The 19,641-nt window shown below is 45.2% G+C and overlaps 1 protein-coding gene and 1 long non-coding RNA gene across 4 annotated transcripts in view; one reads left to right on the plus strand and one right to left on the minus strand.

The window, feature by feature from the left end:
- The window catches only part of LOC148500961 (ninjurin-1-like), a 99,541-nt gene that overhangs the window by 37,241 nt on the left and 42,659 nt on the right, over positions 1–19,641 (minus strand). For all 3 annotated transcript variants that reach the window (XM_088451115.1, XM_088451116.1, XM_088451117.1), the window contains exon 4: positions 15,952–16,052. In XM_088451115.1, the coding sequence (XP_088307241.1) occupies positions 15,952–16,052 (101 nt within the window). The remainder of the gene's footprint in view (positions 1–15,951; positions 16,053–19,641) is intronic.
- LOC148500962 (uncharacterized) overlaps positions 1–19,641 on the plus strand; it is a 46,452-nt gene that overhangs the window by 25,465 nt on the left and 1,346 nt on the right. The window contains exon 2 of the long non-coding RNA XR_015870098.1: positions 7,410–7,458. This is a non-coding gene — a long non-coding RNA (uncharacterized LOC148500962). The remainder of the gene's footprint in view (positions 1–7,409; positions 7,459–19,641) is intronic.

The raw sequence follows: 19,641 nt of genomic DNA on the forward strand, positions 1-19,641 counted from the left end.
TGCTACGTAGTCTTACTTTTATTGAGATCTATTCTGCACCTACATGTTGCACTTTGGTGGATAAACACCTTTAAAGGAGTTTTTCTGTACCTTGTAAATATTCAAGGACCCCTAACGTACTGACAATTATACCCTCACCCCTTTAATAACGTATATATCTATAAATTACATCTTTACTGAAGGGCAGTGTTTACTTGAAGTTAAATTTGGACACTACCTGAGGTACGTCTTAGTGCACTTATAGCATACAGTACACCTGATATCAATGACTGATATTAGAACGCCTTATCAGGGGCGTCTTAAGAGAGGAGGGAGCCCCTGTGCATTCCCATTCCGTGGCCCCCTCCTCTCTCCCCGTGGCCGGCAACCGACTGACGCGGCTAGCCAGCCACCACAGCATCAGTAGACTCTGGGCAGTAGAGTGTGCCCAGAGTCAACCGTGCATGTGCAGATCTCTGGGGAAATGGCACGGCCACCATTTTCCTGGCGATTTCCTCACTGAAAGCTGCGGCAGCGGTGGCCATTTTATGGCATTTTGAGTAGCGCTAAGATACCCAACGTGGGACCTCAGAGAGGTACATTTTAGATAAAATGGGTGCAGGGTGTGCGGTACGGGCTCCCCTGGACCCAGGGGCCCGTGTGCACTGCACACCCTGAGCCCATTATAGATATGCCCTTGCGCCATATAATCTTCACCAGCAATGGATAGAGACCCCATAGAGCCCTAGGAAACATCTTGGTTAGAGTCCAACTCACCTTCTTTTGCCATGAAAAAACCTTGAGTACAAGGAAATGCAATCTGGTCCCCTCGGTGCCCACTGGGCCTGAGGCAGGAGCCTAGGGTGCCTATCATCTGGCCATAGTTCTCACCTTAACGTACCCATTAGTGCATCAATAATAATACACAACTGAGTACTTGTATGGACTGTTACATTTCTGTTTCATGGTGAAAAGAAACAATTGGTACAGCCAATCAGCAGATTGCACAAGAAGGCGAGATACATTACCTGCTATTCTATACAAAAGTTTCCAAGAAGTTATAAGAGTGTGGAGCAGTGGGACATCCTGACGAATATCTGTGATAAGCACATACCAGTCCGAGTGAGTCTTCACCCTAAAATACATTTACCCCTGACGATGGCTAAGCAGGTTGAAAGATAACATCTCAAGATAAAGGGCCTTGATTCTGGGTATTGGATTAATGTTTTTGTTTCCTAAAACAGGTGGATGTATTGCAACATGGGTGCGCTAACTTCAGATGATTGTACGAGTTATCTCTCAGCTCGTTAGTCTTGTCACAAATGACTTTGTGATTGATAGTTTGGCTTCTGGCACCTGTAATTGGCAAATGAGCTTGGTACGAGGCTGTAATTAGAGCTTCTATACATAGGTAATTGTGGCGTCGCTATCTTTTCTTGACCGGGAAATCTAACAATTTATTGAGATTCCAGCATGGTAAAGGCCCCAATTAAAATGCCTTTGCAGCTATGCTTATGGGTAATTGAAGCATTATCGAGAATTTTCTCATGCTCTCAACATGCCAAAGTATTGCAGAAGCAAATACTACCTTCCATAATGCTGTTTTTTAAAAGCAAATATTTAAAGACTGGTGCCATTGAGACTGAGTAAACCTAAAGAGGATTTCTGCTAAAACAAGAGTTATGTTGAAAATATTGTTGGGCTAATGCATGTATTGTTGCATTTAGGGTGAAAATTAACCTTAAAATAGCAACCAATGAGAGACTTTGTTTGTCTAATATGTTCTTGATTTTAAATCCTCTGTATTCTTTAAAAGTGGCCCTGGAACGAGTTCATTGAGTCGGCTCTCAAGTTTGAATGTTTGTGGGAAACTCTTTTTAAAAAGACGAAACAATTCTGGGTAGACTTGAACATGAGGAACAGAGTCTACCAAGTCCCAATTTAATAGCTACTAACCAGTTTTCTGATGTAACCTGAGGACCTGGAACTTCAAATCTGGAATGCGAAACTTTCAACTTCAACATAGTAATGTCCGCTGCTCAAATTGTGTAAATACAGTATACAATTTTTTTTTAGGAAATTAAGATCAATCCGGCAACATTTTATACTTTATATTTACTGTTCTAAAAACCTTACGTGCAAATCGAACTGGCTTAAATGAATGAACAAGTTTGATCCCCTCAAACTGGCCAAAGTCAATCTAATTCAAAATGGCGATACACTATCTAAAACAATGCATTCCACAGACGGGTTGGGTATGATATGTTAATGGTTACAATGTCATTAGTCATCATTTCGGCATGAGAATGTCGACATGGTCATAATGTTGAAATTGACCATCTCAGTGTTCATCATGTAGACAGTAATAAAATGGCGGCATGTTAGACTGTCAACATATTGTTTCCCGTCGACTGAGTCCAGCGTGGCTTTCAGGTCCTGCCGATCATCTGACTGTCACGTCTAGATCAGACCTCCAAACCTTGGTTACTATTTCTTCATAAACACCTAATCCTCCCTCTAGTGCCTAATCCTAACCCAACCCCCCCAAGACAACCCTAACCCAACCCCCCTCAGCCTAACTCTAATCTTCCCCCGCTTCCTAACCCTAATATTGACATTTCACCTGTCAACATTCTGAGACATGATGCCTGTCGACATAATAAGTGTCAAATATATACATTTTAAAAGTTGTTTCATGGATTATGCTACTGGGCCCACCGCCATAACAATGGGAGTGTCAATTGGTACTCGTATAAAAGATTGTTATGGAGACCACCTCAGCACACCTTGAAAAAGTCTTAAAAGGTGAAACGTGTTGGTGGAGAAAAAAGGAGACTGCTACCCCCCAGGACCTACTGAAGGACATCACTGACTTAAGAGAAAGGGGATTTATCCGGGACTGAAATCTATCCATTCATGCTTAAAATTGTGCCTTATCTAATGCCCATTGCAGTTCGCTGTAACCCTAATTTGTGGTGATTTTTTATTGTTTTTTTTTAAATATGTTTCAAATAAATCGCTTAGCTTTTTTACAATATGAGGAGCTATTATGATTGTCTTTGGAGGTGCCGATGCTCTACTTCATTCTATACAACACTTGTAAAGCAAGCAGAAAGGTCAACCAAGCAAATGTATAGCAACCTTACAAGTGAGTAACAATGTTTATTATACGATTTCTATCTCTCTGAGGTGACTGGAAACTTGAAAAGGAAACATCATTGGAGCCATTTTGGAGACTTTTCCATCAATCTATTATACATCTATAAAGGACTTGTCGAGATTTGTACTTTTATTTGATTTTCTCTAACAAGGGGAAATGTTGTTTATTTATGTTATCTATTGTGGCAGGTGACCATCACCTGTGAATATAGCTGCACACCATTTGGAAGGCAGGAGATACAGCATATATCTTTCATATTGCAGAGGTTATGTTGATATAGGTGGGGATCAGTGGTGGCTCCAGAGGTGGGGCTGCAGTGTGGTCCAAAATTCAAATAGGGGAGCCACACCAACTGCCAGTGATGTTTGGCAACAGTTCGGGTGGCAGTTGGTGTGACTCTCCCTATTTGAATTTTGGACAGTGCTGCAGGCCCACCTCTGGAGCCGCTACTGGTGGGGATCCTTGAAACTCCCCACTATCCCTTTTGTTTTTGTACCCTAGCCCCCATTAAGACGTGTCCTGCTTGTTCCAGTGAGTTAAACATTCTCTGGTTGTCTCCGATCCTTACTGGGTCCCTATAGCCAGGCAACATGGGAAATGATTTTAATATGTGGGATAATAGAAGAAGAGGTGTGGCCCATAGCAACCAATCAGATTCTGGCTATTATCTTCTAGAAGGTGCTAGACAAATTATAAGAAGAATCTGATTGGTCACTATGGGCAACATCTCCATTTCTAAAACCCGCACTTTAGTAAAATATACACCTTAAAGTGCAAAATATATATGTTTCATAAAATAAATCAATTGCAATTCTACCGTGGTCTGTGTAACTGCATTTACTATTGTGCCCTATATATTACCCCATCCCCATAACTCCTATGTGTACAATGATGGAAGATCTGGTAATCTAAGTCAGAGGTCTGGCACCTGTAGAGTGGGTCCCAAAGTCTGTTTTTGAGGCATCCTGATCTAAATGGTACATTCTATTGTGGATTGCCTCTCCTGGGGATCCCCCTCAGAAATAGTGTACTGACACCCGGCGGTCCTTGACCATTGGCAGCCTGATACTGAGGGTCCCTGAAAATTGAATGCGCACCACTGATACAGATGATCAGACTTTTCTCTTATAAAAAAAGATTCTTTAAAAGAAAAACTTCAGCAAGAATAATTATGCCAAAACCATACGGTTGTACTATGATAAAAATAATTATACTGTGAGTGTCACACAGTAACAGGAAAAATAGTAATGTAATTGTATTGTCTAAACCACAGGGGTGCAGAGGAAGGAGCCGTGACTGTCAGTCTGCACCCTTATTAGTGGCTATTATGAAGAAACGTGACAGACCACCCAGAGGGGCCATCTGAGATCTCAAGATGAGCTGATATAGCATACATAACTAAATATCTATCTACCCATCTATCTACTATATCATCTATCTATCTATCTCATATCCTATCTATCCATTCATCCATCTATCTATATATCTATCTAATGTATCATCTATCTATATATCTATCTATCTACTGTATCATCTATCTACTGTATCATCTATCTATCTATCTATCCATCTATCTACTGTATCATCTATCTATCTCATATCTATCTATCTATCTATCTATCTATCTATCTATCTCAATATCTCAATATCTATCTATCTCTCTATGTATCATCTATCTATCTCATATCTATCTATCTATCTATCTATCTATCTATCTAACATCTATCTATCTCTCTATCTAACATCTATCTGTCTATCTATCTATCTATCTATCTAATATCTGTCTATCTATCTATCTATCTATCTATCTAATATCTATCTACCATCTATCTACTGTATCATCTATCTATCTAATATCTATCTAATATATATCTATCTAATATATCTATCTACCATATCATCTATCTATCTATCTATCTATCTAATATCTATCTAATATCTATCTATCTCATATTCTATCTATCTCATATCCTATCTATCCACCCATCCATCTATCTCACATCTATCTATCTATCTATCTATCTATCTATCTACTGTATCATCTTTCTATCTATCTCATATCTATCTATCTATCTATCTATCTATCTATTTATCTACTGTATCATCTATCTATCTACTGTATCATCTATCTATCTATCTATCTATGGGCCTGATTCAGACCCACTCGCGAGCGGCTGTCCGCTCGCAAGTGGGTCGATGTTATGGACTGAGCATGCGCACGACGGAGGGAGCTCCGTCGTGCGCATGCGCCAGACGCGACGAGCGAAGGAAAGTCCTTCGCTCGTTGTGTCCGATCAAAGTGGGCGTGCTGTCAATGTTGATTGACAGCACGCCCCCTTTGGTGGGCGTGCCGGGGGCGTGCCTCCCTGACGGGGGCGTTCCCACGGGAACGCCTCCCGTCAGAAGCCTGCCCACTGACATCACTAGTGATGTCAGTGGGAGTGATTTTGGCTCTGATAGAGCCAAAATCACTCCGGAGCTTGCGGTTGAAAACCTCAACCGCAGGCTCCGGCTCGCAAATTCGATGGTCGTGATGGTCTCGACCATCGCGACCATCACAATGCACGCTCGTATAGCCTGTGGGTGGTGACCCACAGCTATACGAGTGTCCAGGAGGACGCTCCATGAAAATGGAGCCCGGCCCTCATTCAGAGCGTGCGCTCTGCTCAGAGCGTACGGCTCTGAATGAGGGCCAATCTATCTATCTATATCATATAACACAGAAAGACATAAATATTATATGTGCATTGCTGTATAATTTTGTGCCGCTACATGAATAAATGATAATAAATCAATGATTGCATTAATAAAAGACAGTGATTGCCACATGAGTTCTGTGGAGCTCTGCTAATGTTCCACTGAAAGAAAGGGTTCATGAAGAAGTTAATACTCTACATTATATGCATTATTATTCATTGATCATTTAATGGCTGCATTTGTACTTCAGATAAGCCAAACGAAAATAAGAAAACGTCGCCAGAACAAATAGTCGTTGCTGCAGGGAGGGCTTAGAAGACTGGGGATAGACGGAATCAGCATTCCTGAGCAAATAGGGAAGGAAGCGAGATTATGATATAGGTGCTAGGCTGGGGTGGCACTGGCGGGATTCACCTGTGCAAGCGGACTGTAAATCATGCACAATTATAGCGCTTTACATACGTTGTGATGTCACCATGTACTATGATGTATGGAGCCATGTTTCTCTATGTGTACTGTGGGCCTGATTCAGACCCGGACGCTATGCTGCGCTCGCTCGCATTGAGCGATTTTTTGCAATCTGCGCATACGTATGAGTCGCAATGCGCATGCGCGAACCAGCCATTGCGATGGGAAAGTGCTCGCCCGTAGCCCGCAGTCGGGCCACTATTTTGAGTGACAGATAGTGCCTTTTGTGGGTGGTAACAAGGGAAGGGTGCTTGTAAACGGGGGTGTGGATGTGTGAACGCAGGCGTGCCTGACCGTCAGAACGGCGTTTAATGGGCGTGCATAATTAGCAGGGTAGCGTCATTACACACGTGACTGGGTTGTATTTTAGCCTGAACTGCTCGCAATGTTGTGGTGGGAAAAGGCTACCACAAGCGCTGCGAGCAGCTCCGATGGCTCTCGATGTTCCCGATTAATCCTACAGCTGCCGGAGATGATGTGTGTTGCGAGTGGCAAAGGGGCGCCTTTATACAGGTACGAGCGCATAGTGGGCGGATTTACTCAATGCAGTGCGAGCACATGATTTAAACAGCCGGCACCTTTTAGCCAGCGAGCAGACGCAAATAGCGTCCGGGTCTGAATCAGGCCCTGTATACAGTTTGCAGGTACAATGTTAGAATAACTGTGTAACCTTAAATAAGTTTATTGCGTGTGCTGTAAAGAATCCAGCACTTACAATAACACATTGGATGGTGTAGAGCAACGTCTGTCTTTGTTATTAAGTGAAAGCTTCCTATCCCCCCCTCCCCATGGGGATGTAAAGATCAGGATGAGACGAGATACCTCAGGTGTTCTGCAAAGGCTTCAACACTATAATCCTGAGACTTACTGTAGTGATGAATGAAATTCCTGTTCTGCCGGTAACATTGTAAACCTTAGGGGTCAGGGTAGCCTGATACTTACTGTTATTCTTTACAAGCAATGAAACAATTGTAGGGCGAGCGTAGGGTCAGTATATCCTTCCCTCCCTACTGATTGCATTGTACGATGCACAGTGAGGGCAATTAGCTGCTTTATGCCAGGTTTTGTGCATGCTGTATGTTCAAAATGGCTTTTATTTTTCCAGTTACATGAATGCTTACAGCCTTACACGGATACACGATTCCACTGAACAGGTTCGTGCATGTATTTCCAAATCTTTCCCTAATATTACATTTGTTCCCCCATCCCAACAGCATGAACTTTTCATGTGTATCCTAGTACAGTATATTGTTAATTTTACTTTTTATTTATATTTCATACGTCTCCTATAGGGACATCTGAGCCACCTGTATTATATGCCTTATGCAGGAATACTGCCTGGAAGGTTTATTTGTATTGTCCTTAGTAAATGTTTAGTACAACTGATGGCAGATGGGGGAGAAGGAGGAGTGGTAGTCACAGTAAGACAGAGCTCTGAGGGGTATCCAATGCCTCTCTGCTCACTAAATCATGTGCCATCTGACTGTGGTTGTCATGGTGGCCCATGTCACGCTAAAGAATTATGCTAACAGTGGTTAAAGGGTGCCTGGAAAAGCAAACCATGGAGTATTGGTAAATATCTACCCAGCCTGCCACATGCATCTCTGGGGCATGAGATACGAGTGAAATCGGACTGAATTCTGCACACGCACAGCTCAGAATAGGATGGAAATCTGTCTGCGCACCCACAGGGCGTGTCTCTTATGTACAAAAGTTCCCTTGATGCCTCATTGCTGCCCGTTAATCCATAACATTCAGTCTTATGTGACAATTGGCTGGGATACGGCTGAAACAGAATCACTCCTAATTCTTCTAAGTTGCGTATCCAGGCCACGACGACTGGGCAGCTCACCAAGAAATTGCCAGGTCTGCCTGCTTTCGTAATTATGCGCATCTCTAAACAAGGCCCATTATATATCTATTATAATAATTTAGATCTCTTTCCTGTGCACACTCAAAGATACGTTTGAAGTTGTGAAACGCGTTGCACAGTCATATTTTGAATAACTGCACATCATTCCATTGACTACTTTCTCAAATAAGGTGTGATGTAAGAATTCTGCAGCACTCAGTCATTCGGAGTTAGCCCTGAGATCAGCCATGATAAATCGCACTCAGAGGTAGTTTGCATCTTGGGAGATGGAATGTAAGCAGTGGCATCTTTGCTGACCCAGTGCAATGTTGCTTTGCTTTGTAAATTGTGCCCATTGCAGTATGCCATTTGCAAGACCATCAATGAGACATTACAATGAAGCCATGGAAGAGCGAGGTTACGGCTCTGCAACACGGCATCTTGTTTCAAATCTATGCAATGGCTGGATTTATATACCCTCTTGTTTCTACAACCTTTAACTTCTATTCATCAATCACGAGCACTATATTGTAGCTGTTGTCCGTTTCAATGGGCCCCACCGGTAATTGCTGCCTAGCCTAGTGATTGCTGTAGCGAAATATGTCTTCTGGATCCCGTTTATCAACACCGGCCTCTAAGAAGATAATACCAGCAATATAGGGAGAATGAGATAAATGGTATCATTCCGTGTGTGCACGAGGGACATTACTCCAGCACTTCTCTGAAAGTAATTTTTTGACTGAATGCAAAACTATTTATTGCTTGCTTGAAAACCAACATTTTACCTTTGAGATCTATTACCTATTGTCAATTCCAAAGAAATAATAAATAAGCTACATTTATTATATACCACTACCAGGGTGCGTTAGTTGGCAATTACTGTGTTGTTGTAATATATATCGGAAGGAGTATATTCCCTATACTGTATATTTGTCACATCCCTGGATGGGTTGCATTTAGTTCATTAGGAATGAAACAGAAGACAGTTGCTTGACCAGCTTGTGTAAAATTGCAAATATTGGTCATGTCGTGGCACCAAAGGCGCAACTACCATGGGTACAGGGGGTGTTGTTGCTGTGGGGTAGCCACACATCCAATCCCCTGCAGCCACACACTTCTTAGCTGCAATGGTTATAAACTGACCATTATAACTAACTTCATATAGTTAGAATTACCAGGCATCCTGTACAGGAGCAAACAGCTCCATGTGTTAGGTGTCTGACTGTAGCGTATGAGGTTGTGAGTTTAAGTACCGGGTATGAGAAATATGTCTTTATATGGAATTTAAGTGAAGGTGTCTCCCTGCCCCGCAATTCAAAAGCAGAACATTGACTTCTCGTAGAGTCAGAGGTCTTTCTATCTCAGAAAAAAAAATCAGTCAGTCATGGAGGGTTTCTGGGCATTCAGCACTTCCCCCTGCATGCACCACTAATTATTACATTTGGAGCTGCTGGGTGTTGGGGCACAATTTAGCCAGTCCTTTGGGGTATATATATATATATATATATATATATATATATATGTCATTTCAAGTATGCATTTTCAAGTAAGTCTTGTTTATTAAAAATGTCATTAAATGCAATGGTTATGGCTAAAAATACTATAATACAAGTGATAGAAAGACATAAAACATAAGTTCTAAAAAAAGATGCATGATATAATTTAAATGAACTATGCAAAGGATAACGCTGTTGATACTTCACAGGGTAGACTTGTACCAATAGAGGGCGCCTCAAGTTGTAGCAGAGAATTCATATGTAAAAATAGGTGGCAATAATCACCCCCTCTGGGCAGTACTGGGCAGGTGCACTCTGGTGGAGCTCTGCGGAGAGAGCTGTCTCTCTAGAACAGGGGTGGGCATTAAGCGGGACTCCAGCTGCTGTCGGACTACACATCCCAGAATGCCCTGCCACAGTATTGGTATCAGTGTTTGCTAAAACTGTGACAGGAAATGCTGGAATGTGTAGTCCAACAGCAGCTGGAGGCCCGCTTATTACCTATCCCTGCTCTAGAAGCCATTGGGGGCAACTTAAAAATCTTGCTGTTGGACAACAAATTTCTAGCTATGTCCCTGTTTGGGACTTTTCCTTAGTAGATGGGATACAACTGTTCTGTGGTTCAAAAGGTGATTTCCCTTCCCATGCTCCCTCTTACACCATTAAATACTGCTCTATGATGCGACAGACTGCCATGTGTTGTCCTGGGTTGGGTACAGGATGCTGGCGCTTGGAATCCTGGAGGTCAGAATCCCAACATCAGCATCCTGTCAGGGTTAGGATAACGACACTTGTCGGTCAGTAACCTAACCCTACTCATACACCTACCCCTAACCCTCCCTCTCCACTGCCTAAATCTAACCTTCCCCTCCTAGTAAACTAATGATACTGGCGCTTATCAGGAAAATAATAAATAAATTCAATTAAATACACAGATGTCTGTAATTAATTAAATTGAAGCAGCAAGTCTTAAACTATGGGATTTGTGAATACCCAAAAAAAGACAGAACATGAATTATTCACAGACTGCGCTAATATGCCTTATTAGTGCTTAGATCGGAGGATTCACATGCATCAAAAAACAGTCATGGCTCCAAACATATAAAAATACACCCTTTTATTATAAAAATATATATGTTTCAATTAATAAAAAACAAACATTCAATTGTCAAATACACTGTCTCTTAAATTGCAACAGTAAAACTCTAATGAGCATATAAAACTAAATAAAAAATACTACTTGAATAAATAGTGCATTTGAGTATCTTGTGCAATCTGAATTGGAGTCATTGATGAGCACCTGATAGTGCAAAAAGAGTCCAGTTGATATTTTAAATTAATGTCCAGAAAAAGAGAGAAGAAAAAATATATATACCGTATATACTCGAGTATAAGCCGAGTTTTTCAGCACATTTTTTGTGCTGAAAAAGCACCCCCTCGGCTTATACTCGAGTCATGCCCGCATGGTACGCTGCTGAGTAGCGTACCATGCGGGCCGCGGTGCAGACTGTGTCACTGTGACACAGACTGCACCGTGTGTGTAGCGCTGACCGGACGGAGTTCGGTCAGCGCTACACACTGCTAAACACACAGCCGCCGGAGCCGGCAGCTATGTGTTTGGTGTAATCAGCAGCCGCTGAGAGTCTGTCAGACTCTCAGCGGCTACTGATGCTCCCACTGCGGGAGCCATCTTCCGGCTCCCGCAGTGGGTAATGGGAGAGACGTCGTCATGACGACGTCTCTCCTATTATGCAAAGCGGCGGAGGAGCCTGTAGCAGCGTCGGGACCAGGAGCGGGGTTACAGGTAAGTGTTTTTTTTTTTTACATTTCTTTCTACTGGGGGGGCTACTACCGGGGGGTACTACCAGGGGGGGATATCGCTACTGGGGCCACTACCAGAGGGGGGGGATTAATAATGGGGGAACTACCAGGGGAGGGATGTTGCTACTGGGGGCACTACCAGGGAGGGGGGGAATACTGGGGGCACTGCCAGGGGGGATGTTGCTACTGGGGGCACTACCAGGGGGGGTTAATACTGGGGGCACTACCAGGGGGAAATATTGCTACTGGGGGCACTACCAGGGGGGGGATTAATACTGGGGGCACTACCAGGGGGGGATATTGCTACTGAGGACACTACCAGGGGGGGATATTACTACTGGGGGCACTACCAGGGGGGGATATTACTACTGGGGGCACTACCAGGGGGGGATATTACTACTGGGGGCACTACCAGGGGGGGATTACTAATGGGGGCACTACCAGGGGGGGATTACTACTGGGGACAGTACCAGAGGGGGGATTACTACCAGTAGCTGCTGCAATTCCCACCCTAGGCTTATACTCGAGTCAATAAGTTTTCCCAGTTTTTTGTGGTAAAATTAGGTACCTCGGCTTATATTCGGGTCGACTTATACTCGAGTATATACGGTATATGGAAATAATGTGTCAAGTGCAATTGGTCTGATCAGATGTCGCTGTAAATCAATGATACCTGTCCATAGCCTATTAGGCTGTACAGCGCTGCGGTGTCTGGAGGAGGTCGGCTTTCCCAGAGACTGTCGGCGGGTGCCAGATGAGGGTTGACGTTGCCTCAGCAATTGCTACTGTCTCCCTTGGCGGCTGTGCAGCCCGCTATACTTGCCGGGTTAAAGCCAATTTAAAGTCACCTCCTTGTATTACCTGGAATACCGCTCAGCAGAACAGGAAACGGCTGTTGAAGTGCGGAGATGGTACATCCGATATGGAGCATCCGTATGCAAATGACACCTTAGAATGGGGGAAGTTCCCTGACGCATTCGCCCCTTGCAATGGGGCTTTTTCAAACTTTTTATTCAGTTTTATATGCTCATTAGAGTTTTACTGTTGCAATTTAAGAGACAGTGTATTTGACAATTGAATGTTTGTTTTTTATTTATTGAAACATATATATTTTTATAATAAAAGGGTGTATTTTTATATGTTTGGAGCCATGACTGTTTTTTGATGCATGTGAATCCTGCGATCTAAGCACTAATAAGGCGTATTAGCGCAGTCTGTGAATAATTCATGTTCTTCCCCTCCTAGTGCCTAAACCTAATCTCCCCCTAGTGCCTAACCGTAACCTCCTAGCTTAGTGCCTAACCCTTACCCTCCCCTAGTGTCTAACTCTAATTCTCCCCTCCTAGTGCCTAAACCCTCTGCCCCTAGTGCCTAAACCTAATCTCCCCCTAGTGCCTAACCCTAACCTCCTAGCTTATTGCCTAACACTTACCCTCCCCCTAGCACCTAACCCTAACCCTCCCCTCCTAGTGCCTAAACCTAACCTCCCCCTAGTGCCTAACCCTCCACTCCTAGTGCCGAAACCCTCCGCCCTAGTGCCTAAACCCTAACCTCCCCCTAGTGCCTAACCCTAACCCTCCCCTCCTACTGCCTAAACCCTCCACCCCTAGTGCCTAAACCTAACCTCCCCCTAGTGTCTAACCCTAACCCTCCCCTCCTAGTGCCTAAACCCTCCGCCCCTAGTGCCTAAACCTAACCTCCCCTAGTGCCTAACCCTAACTCTCCCCTCCTAGTGCCTAAACCCTCCACCCCTAGTGCCTAAACCTAACCTCTCCCTAGTGTCTAACCCTAACCCTCCGCTCCTAGTGCCTAAACCCTCTGCCCCTAGTGCCTAAACCTAACCTCCCTCTAGTGTCTAACCCTAACCCTCCCCTCCTAGTGCCTAAACTCCCTGCCCCTAGTGCCTAAACTCTCCCCTTTAGTGCCTACACCCTCCGCCCCTAGTGCCTAACCCTAACCTCTTAGCTTAGTGCCTAACCCTTACTCTCCCCCTAGTGTCTAACCCTAACCCCTAACCCTCCCGCAAACCAAAGTATTTATCGTCATGATCCCGGTGCTGGGATTTTGACAGGTGTCGGCATGCTAAGCGCCTGCATCCTGACTGTCGGTATTTTGAGCGGATCCCGTTGTCCTATACCACTCTATGCTCCTCTTTGTGAGACACTATATATTTGGAGACTCTGTAGCCAGTGGCAGAGCTACTAGTGGGGCACCCCCTCTGCTCTCTAACTGAGCCTGACAACAGAGCTACAGGAGGGGCCCCAGAAGCTAGAACTTAATCTTCAGGCCCTCACTTAAATGTTACTATGGAGACTAGAAATGCACTGTTACACCCCCTCTGTACCCATTACACTGCTCCCTGTTACCACACACATAGAACCTGAGAAGGTCACAATCCTAATTCCAATGGGATCACGGAATTCATATCTCCAGCCGTGTGTTTCATGTAAGATTAACCTGAGTTTTAGGTTCAATAACATAATAACAAGGATGTAACAAAACACTTTCACAGACACGGAAGGAGAAGCCGAATGGTGTTGAAGAATCTGACCTTTGGCTTTCTACAAACACTCAATGAGATCACAAAGGAAAATGCATCAGGGTGTAAGTGTTGTTCTATAGGAAATATTCGTAATACAACTTCTGATGCTTTTAAAAAAACATGAAATTTCAGCTTAAGGGCGTTCTGGTCTTATTAAGCAAAGTAAGAACAGTAGGGAAATGTACAACAAGATGCAAAGTTTAACACAAATGTTACAGAACCACGAAACAGTACAATAAGTTACTGGGGATAAAATAACTGCAGTCTCAATATCACAAAATATAGATGGAATAAAAACAGGAACTTGTAGCTACGGAGATGTCACAGACAGATATATACATCTATATAATGTACAAGGCTTTGGGCCTGATTCAGTTAGTGCACTGCTGAACACAGATTCCCGATGGCCGGGAATCTGCGTAGCGTCTGACCCGTACTGCGCATGTGCATGCGTTTGCGGGCGGGAGGGGGCGGCAACAGCCTCCGTTTCCCGAAACAGAGGCGTGTCGCCGCCGTTGGGGGGAGGGAAGAAGCCAGGATCTCTGTCGGCTGGTGGAGATTTCTTGGTCTCTTTCTCTCATCTATGGCGGGCAGCCTTAGCGACCTGGCCAATGTTCTCGCAGATTTTCCGATGCTGCCTTGTACAACGCAGCTCGGATAAGTAACGCACAGTGGCGTCTCTACCTGTTCTGACACCCGGTGCAGGTAGGGATGGGGTCAGGTCTGCCTTGTGCGCCGGCAAAAGGGGGCATGGACTCATGGGTGGGGGCGTGGCCTCGTGGCTCGAACCCCTGTTTTTGTCACTCTGGGTGTACCGGAGATGCGGACTGCCCCTGGGGACCAGTTTGTTTTGCAATGCTGGCTCCCTCACTGTCAGGAGCCAAGTGCTGCGTGTAACGCTACAGTGCAGCACCCGGCTCCTGTCACTGAGGAGGAGTCGGCACTTTGGTGTCACTCCTGGGCGGGTGACACCCGGGTGCGGTCCGCACCCCCCTTGTGACGCCACTGGTAATGCCTGCAGGAGGCGTAATGCCTCCTGCTGCATTACCATTTATTGCAAGGACAGAATTGCAAAGCTGCTTGGAGGGGGCCACACTGCACACTCGCTTAAAACCTCACTGGTCTATATGGTATGGCACAAGATGGCCGCCATGACTGAGAGGCTCCGAGAAAAGTCACGTACCATTGCGTTTCATTTGAATTGCAGATGCCACAAAACCCCACTTACAGTGTACTAGAGATGCTCAGGAATTAGTTTGAGACACGTACAAAGTGCGTGCACGACGGAACTTGGTGCGAGGAAAAGCCGCGGCCGCTGCATCGCGGCGCTCTGTACACAGATTCAGACTCTGTCGCACACAGATGTACAAATGTCGCTCATTAAATTGATCAGTGTAATCTCATTTTGTCGCTTCCAGTTGTTTTATTCGTGCGTAAAAGATGCACATATTGAGTGAGATGGACGCTCGGCGCAGCGAGTCATCTGGACCGGGTGCGACAAGAGGAGCTATTAGCCGCGATGAGCAACAGAGGATGAGAACACATCTGTACGTGAACTTATTTTTTAGGACCCCTGAGATAATAACCGGGCTGAGTTATACGTCTAAGAGACTGCGGGGAAACTCTTCTCGTGACTTTAGTTCTTCGATGTCTCTTTAACTTTTTCTCCAGAATACAAAGCTCACATTAAGAGATAATAAAAAAAAAATTGCTAAGTATCATTGTTCCATGAATACCGCATTGCGGATGCTTTAACAAGGAGAAAGTGGTAATTAACTTTTAAACAAATATGTGAATGTTCTTTGCTAAAACCAATTTTCACCCGGAAAGAAAATTTTCATATTAATGGTTCAAAGAAGGATGGCGCAAATTCCTGACGTCACCTTTCAGAAAACAGATTTACATGCAGAACAGCCCTGGTCCTGGGGTACAGTACCTGTCACTCAGCCGTCGCTCAGGGTCGTCACACTCAATATTCTTGGACCCCTTGTAGATGAGAAGTGCGGCCACAAAGAGCTGCAGAACAACTGAGACACACTGTAACAACACAATAATAATGTTATTATTATCTGATGGAGACGTATGTAGTCCTTTACAAAATATATATATATATATATATATACACATACATATCTATTGGCTTGTTTTAGAGTTGTACGCAGTGCTGATGATTACGGATTTCAGCGCTCATCAGTAAACCGCACAAATGCGTCTTAAGTCGTGCTGCGCATGCGTGACGGTACGTTGCCGTAGTCGTACACATCGTCTTTATACTCGCAGTGCTATTGACAGTTAGGCAGCATTTGGGGGAGGTAACGGGGAGTGGCGGGGTGATGCGATTATTCCCTGCGTCTGCGACATCGTGCTCAAGGAATATGGTTCTGGCGCCTCTGTTTCCGCGGCCATTCTGCTGGACCACCGGCTCACTCAGGACTGAGATGATCGAATGATCGGCAACCGATGCTGCATCTTTCTACGCAGATTCAGATACTTGGCAACTGTGGGCGGCTCAATACATCTCCAGGCGTCTGCGACATATGCGTATTTCCGCAGAGCAGCCGCGCACACATTGGGTGATTCAGCTGCGGCCGCAAATGCTAGCATGTTAGCAGCTGCGAAAGCACTGTCATGGTAATGCAGCAGGAGGAGTCACTGCTCCTGCATGTATTACTTATCCGTGCTGCGTCTAACGACGCAGCATCAGGTAGTCATGCGATCGCATCACCCGGTTGAGTGACCCACGGAGTCACGCGGGCCGGGCGCCGGAGATACAACAAACAGGACAGGAAATCTCCATCAGCCAACGGAGATCCTGGCCTCTTCCCTCCCCCCCTAACGGCGACGGCACGCCTCTGTTTTGGGTAATGGTGGCCGTTGCTGCCGCCTCCCCGTCCTTAAACGCAGCAGACTGTCAGTCACTGATAGATACTTAGATGTTACAGGACGGTAGAACAATCAGGATTTTTGCTGCATTACAGAATGTTCTCTCGTAACATTATCACACAATAATACACATGACATCGTGTGACTGACACTTGTCTGTCATCCTTAATTATTCATTTGATTTTATGAAACAACTCCTGTTTCTTGGGAGCCTACACAAGAATAATTAAGTCACATAATATCCTTTTCCTTTTTATTTTTTTTATCCAATTTCTGTTCATTGAGTGACAATGATTGTGAATAAGAAAATCGCACAATCTTCTTCTATGCGAACAAAACACATATTTATTCCTGCATTGCCGACAGCTCGGAGAATACATCACAATGTGTCTAATATTGTTGGAGGTACATTGATTTAGCGAGGTTATTTCCCCCATTAAAGTGACATACCCAGGCCAATACCGTTTCTACAATGATTTCAAATGATACAGTATAAAACAAAGGCTGAAACTGGGTTTATCTAAATATTATATAGGATTTGGATATGTGAAAAATTACTTGAGAATGATAGGTGACAATGGGCCTCATTCAGACCCTGAGCGCTCGCAAGCGAGTCGATGTTGAGGCCCTGCGCACGCGCAGCAGCCGCGCTGCGCATGCGCAAGCCCCGGAGCGAGAGAAAAATTATCTCGCTCCGGGGCTCACTACAATAGGGGCGGATGTCGATGGTGATCGACAGCTCGCACCGTTTTGTAGGCGGGGTGGGGGGGTTTTTGGCCAAATGGAGGCGTTCCCGAAGGAATGCCTGCCATTTGGGGGCGGCCCCACTGACATCACTCGTCAGGGGTGAGCTTCCGGCTCTATTAGAGCCGAAAGCTAACTGGGGCTTGCGGAAGATGAGACCCTACCACAAGGGTCTCGTCGCAAGCCCCGATGGTCGTGATGGTCTTGACCATCGCGACCATCAACCTGGCCGCTCGCTAAAGCTGTGGGTGGCAAGGAGGCTGGCTCTTTACAGAGAAGCCACCGCCCTCATTCAGAGCGAGCGCTCGCATTTTGCGAGCGGCTCTGAATGAGGTCCAATATGAAACAATATGAAACACAGGTATATATAAACACAATATTAATAAAACATGTTTCCCTGTAACATTGTATATTGACTATGGGCCGGATCATCATGTTCGGACGGTATCGCACAGATGAATCTCCATCCAGAAACCACCTGACACTGTCGGCTCTGCTCTTACTTCCTCCTTTAGTCTTCCCCCCATTGTGATAGATGCTGCCTGGTTTCCAGAGCCTGTCACTAAGACAGCAACCTCTTCTCCTTCCGCCTCTTCTTATCTTCTGAAACCACATTCATGGCCGCCCATTGACACCTTAAAGAACTTGACCTAATTCTCAGTTCCACTTCCACCACGTCTTCAATTGCTAAACTTTCCTTTCCTGATGGAAATGCAACTACTATCATTTTCCCTCACTGCTCAAGACTTTGAGAATAGCAAAATGGACAGCACCTGTGATAAAATCTCTTCTGGCTAGATCCAGCACCCCAAACCCACCCTCAGCTCCACTCCACTCCGGTAACCACCCTCAGTTATTTCTCTGCTATTCCGCAGAGTGAGGTCTACCCATAACACTGCGCCTAGTTCACCTTTCCAACCTTTTCTCCTCCACTGGCAATTTCCCTTTCATCTTCAAGCATGCATCCACCCTCAAGAAATCATCTTACCACCCTACCTCTCACCAGCTACTAACACCTTTCTTTCCTCCCCTTAGATTCCCAAGTACTTAGGTGGCTTATGTACAACTGCTTATCCCACCTAGTTCTTCCTTGAGCCTCAGCAATTAGTCTTCCACTAATGAGCTCAGAAGGTCTGCAGGAAGAGACCTCCTGCAGTGGTACGCGGTGCACCAAGAATGCCGGTGAAGGTTCCTGCCCACCCCCTACCCCCTAGAGGGAAAGGTAAGCGCTCGGGGGGGGGAGGGGGGCAGGGGGGAGCGTGATGGGTGGCAGTGCTGCACAGGGCGCACTGCCATCTAGATACGGTGCTGCAAAAACCCTTATCCATGTTCTCATTATCTCTTGCCTTGACCACTGCAGCCTCCTGCTACCTGTCCTTCCCTTCACCTGTCTCTCCCGTCTACAATTTGTCACCAATGCCACTGCAAGATTATCTACCTCTCGTGCCAACCTCACATCTACTGCACCACTCTGTAGTTCCAATGCGATGGCAGCAGTGCTGAAGCCGCCGGCCCTGTCCCCTGCGCAAGTGACATCATGATGTCACAAAAAGCAGGCTGGGACCACAAAAACTGCCCCAGGGCATCTTCTAAAGCTCTCAGGAGACTCTCCAGACTGGAGGGTGCTGTTCCAGGCATCCTGCAATTCAAATACAGCTGCCACCAGCCAAGACAGTGCCTGAGTGGGTGCCCTGGGAGGTGGGTTCTGCTCTTACACTCCTAGTTACAGTCCTGAATGGCTCCTGTTAAGCACCTGGAATCTTGGGAATGGTAGGACCACTGAGGAGATGCCTTCACAATGCTCCTCAGGAAGAGAGAAGATTGCACTGGGGGCTTCCGGAGATATCTGCTGTGGTCTCACCTTCATACATTTAGGGGATTCTTGTGAGTATCCCCTGAAAGCGTCTGTTTTTGGGGTAATATCCTGCATATATTCCTTGACAAATAGACCCCACCTTGTCATGTTTTTCCCAGATAAGTCTTTTTTTTTTTTTTTTGT

Source organism: Taudactylus pleione, unplaced genomic scaffold, assembly GCF_031769625.1.
Source record: "Taudactylus pleione unplaced genomic scaffold, aTauple2 ptg000537l, whole genome shotgun sequence".
In the NCBI taxonomy this organism is placed as follows: domain Eukaryota; kingdom Metazoa; phylum Chordata; class Amphibia; order Anura; family Myobatrachidae; genus Taudactylus; species Taudactylus pleione.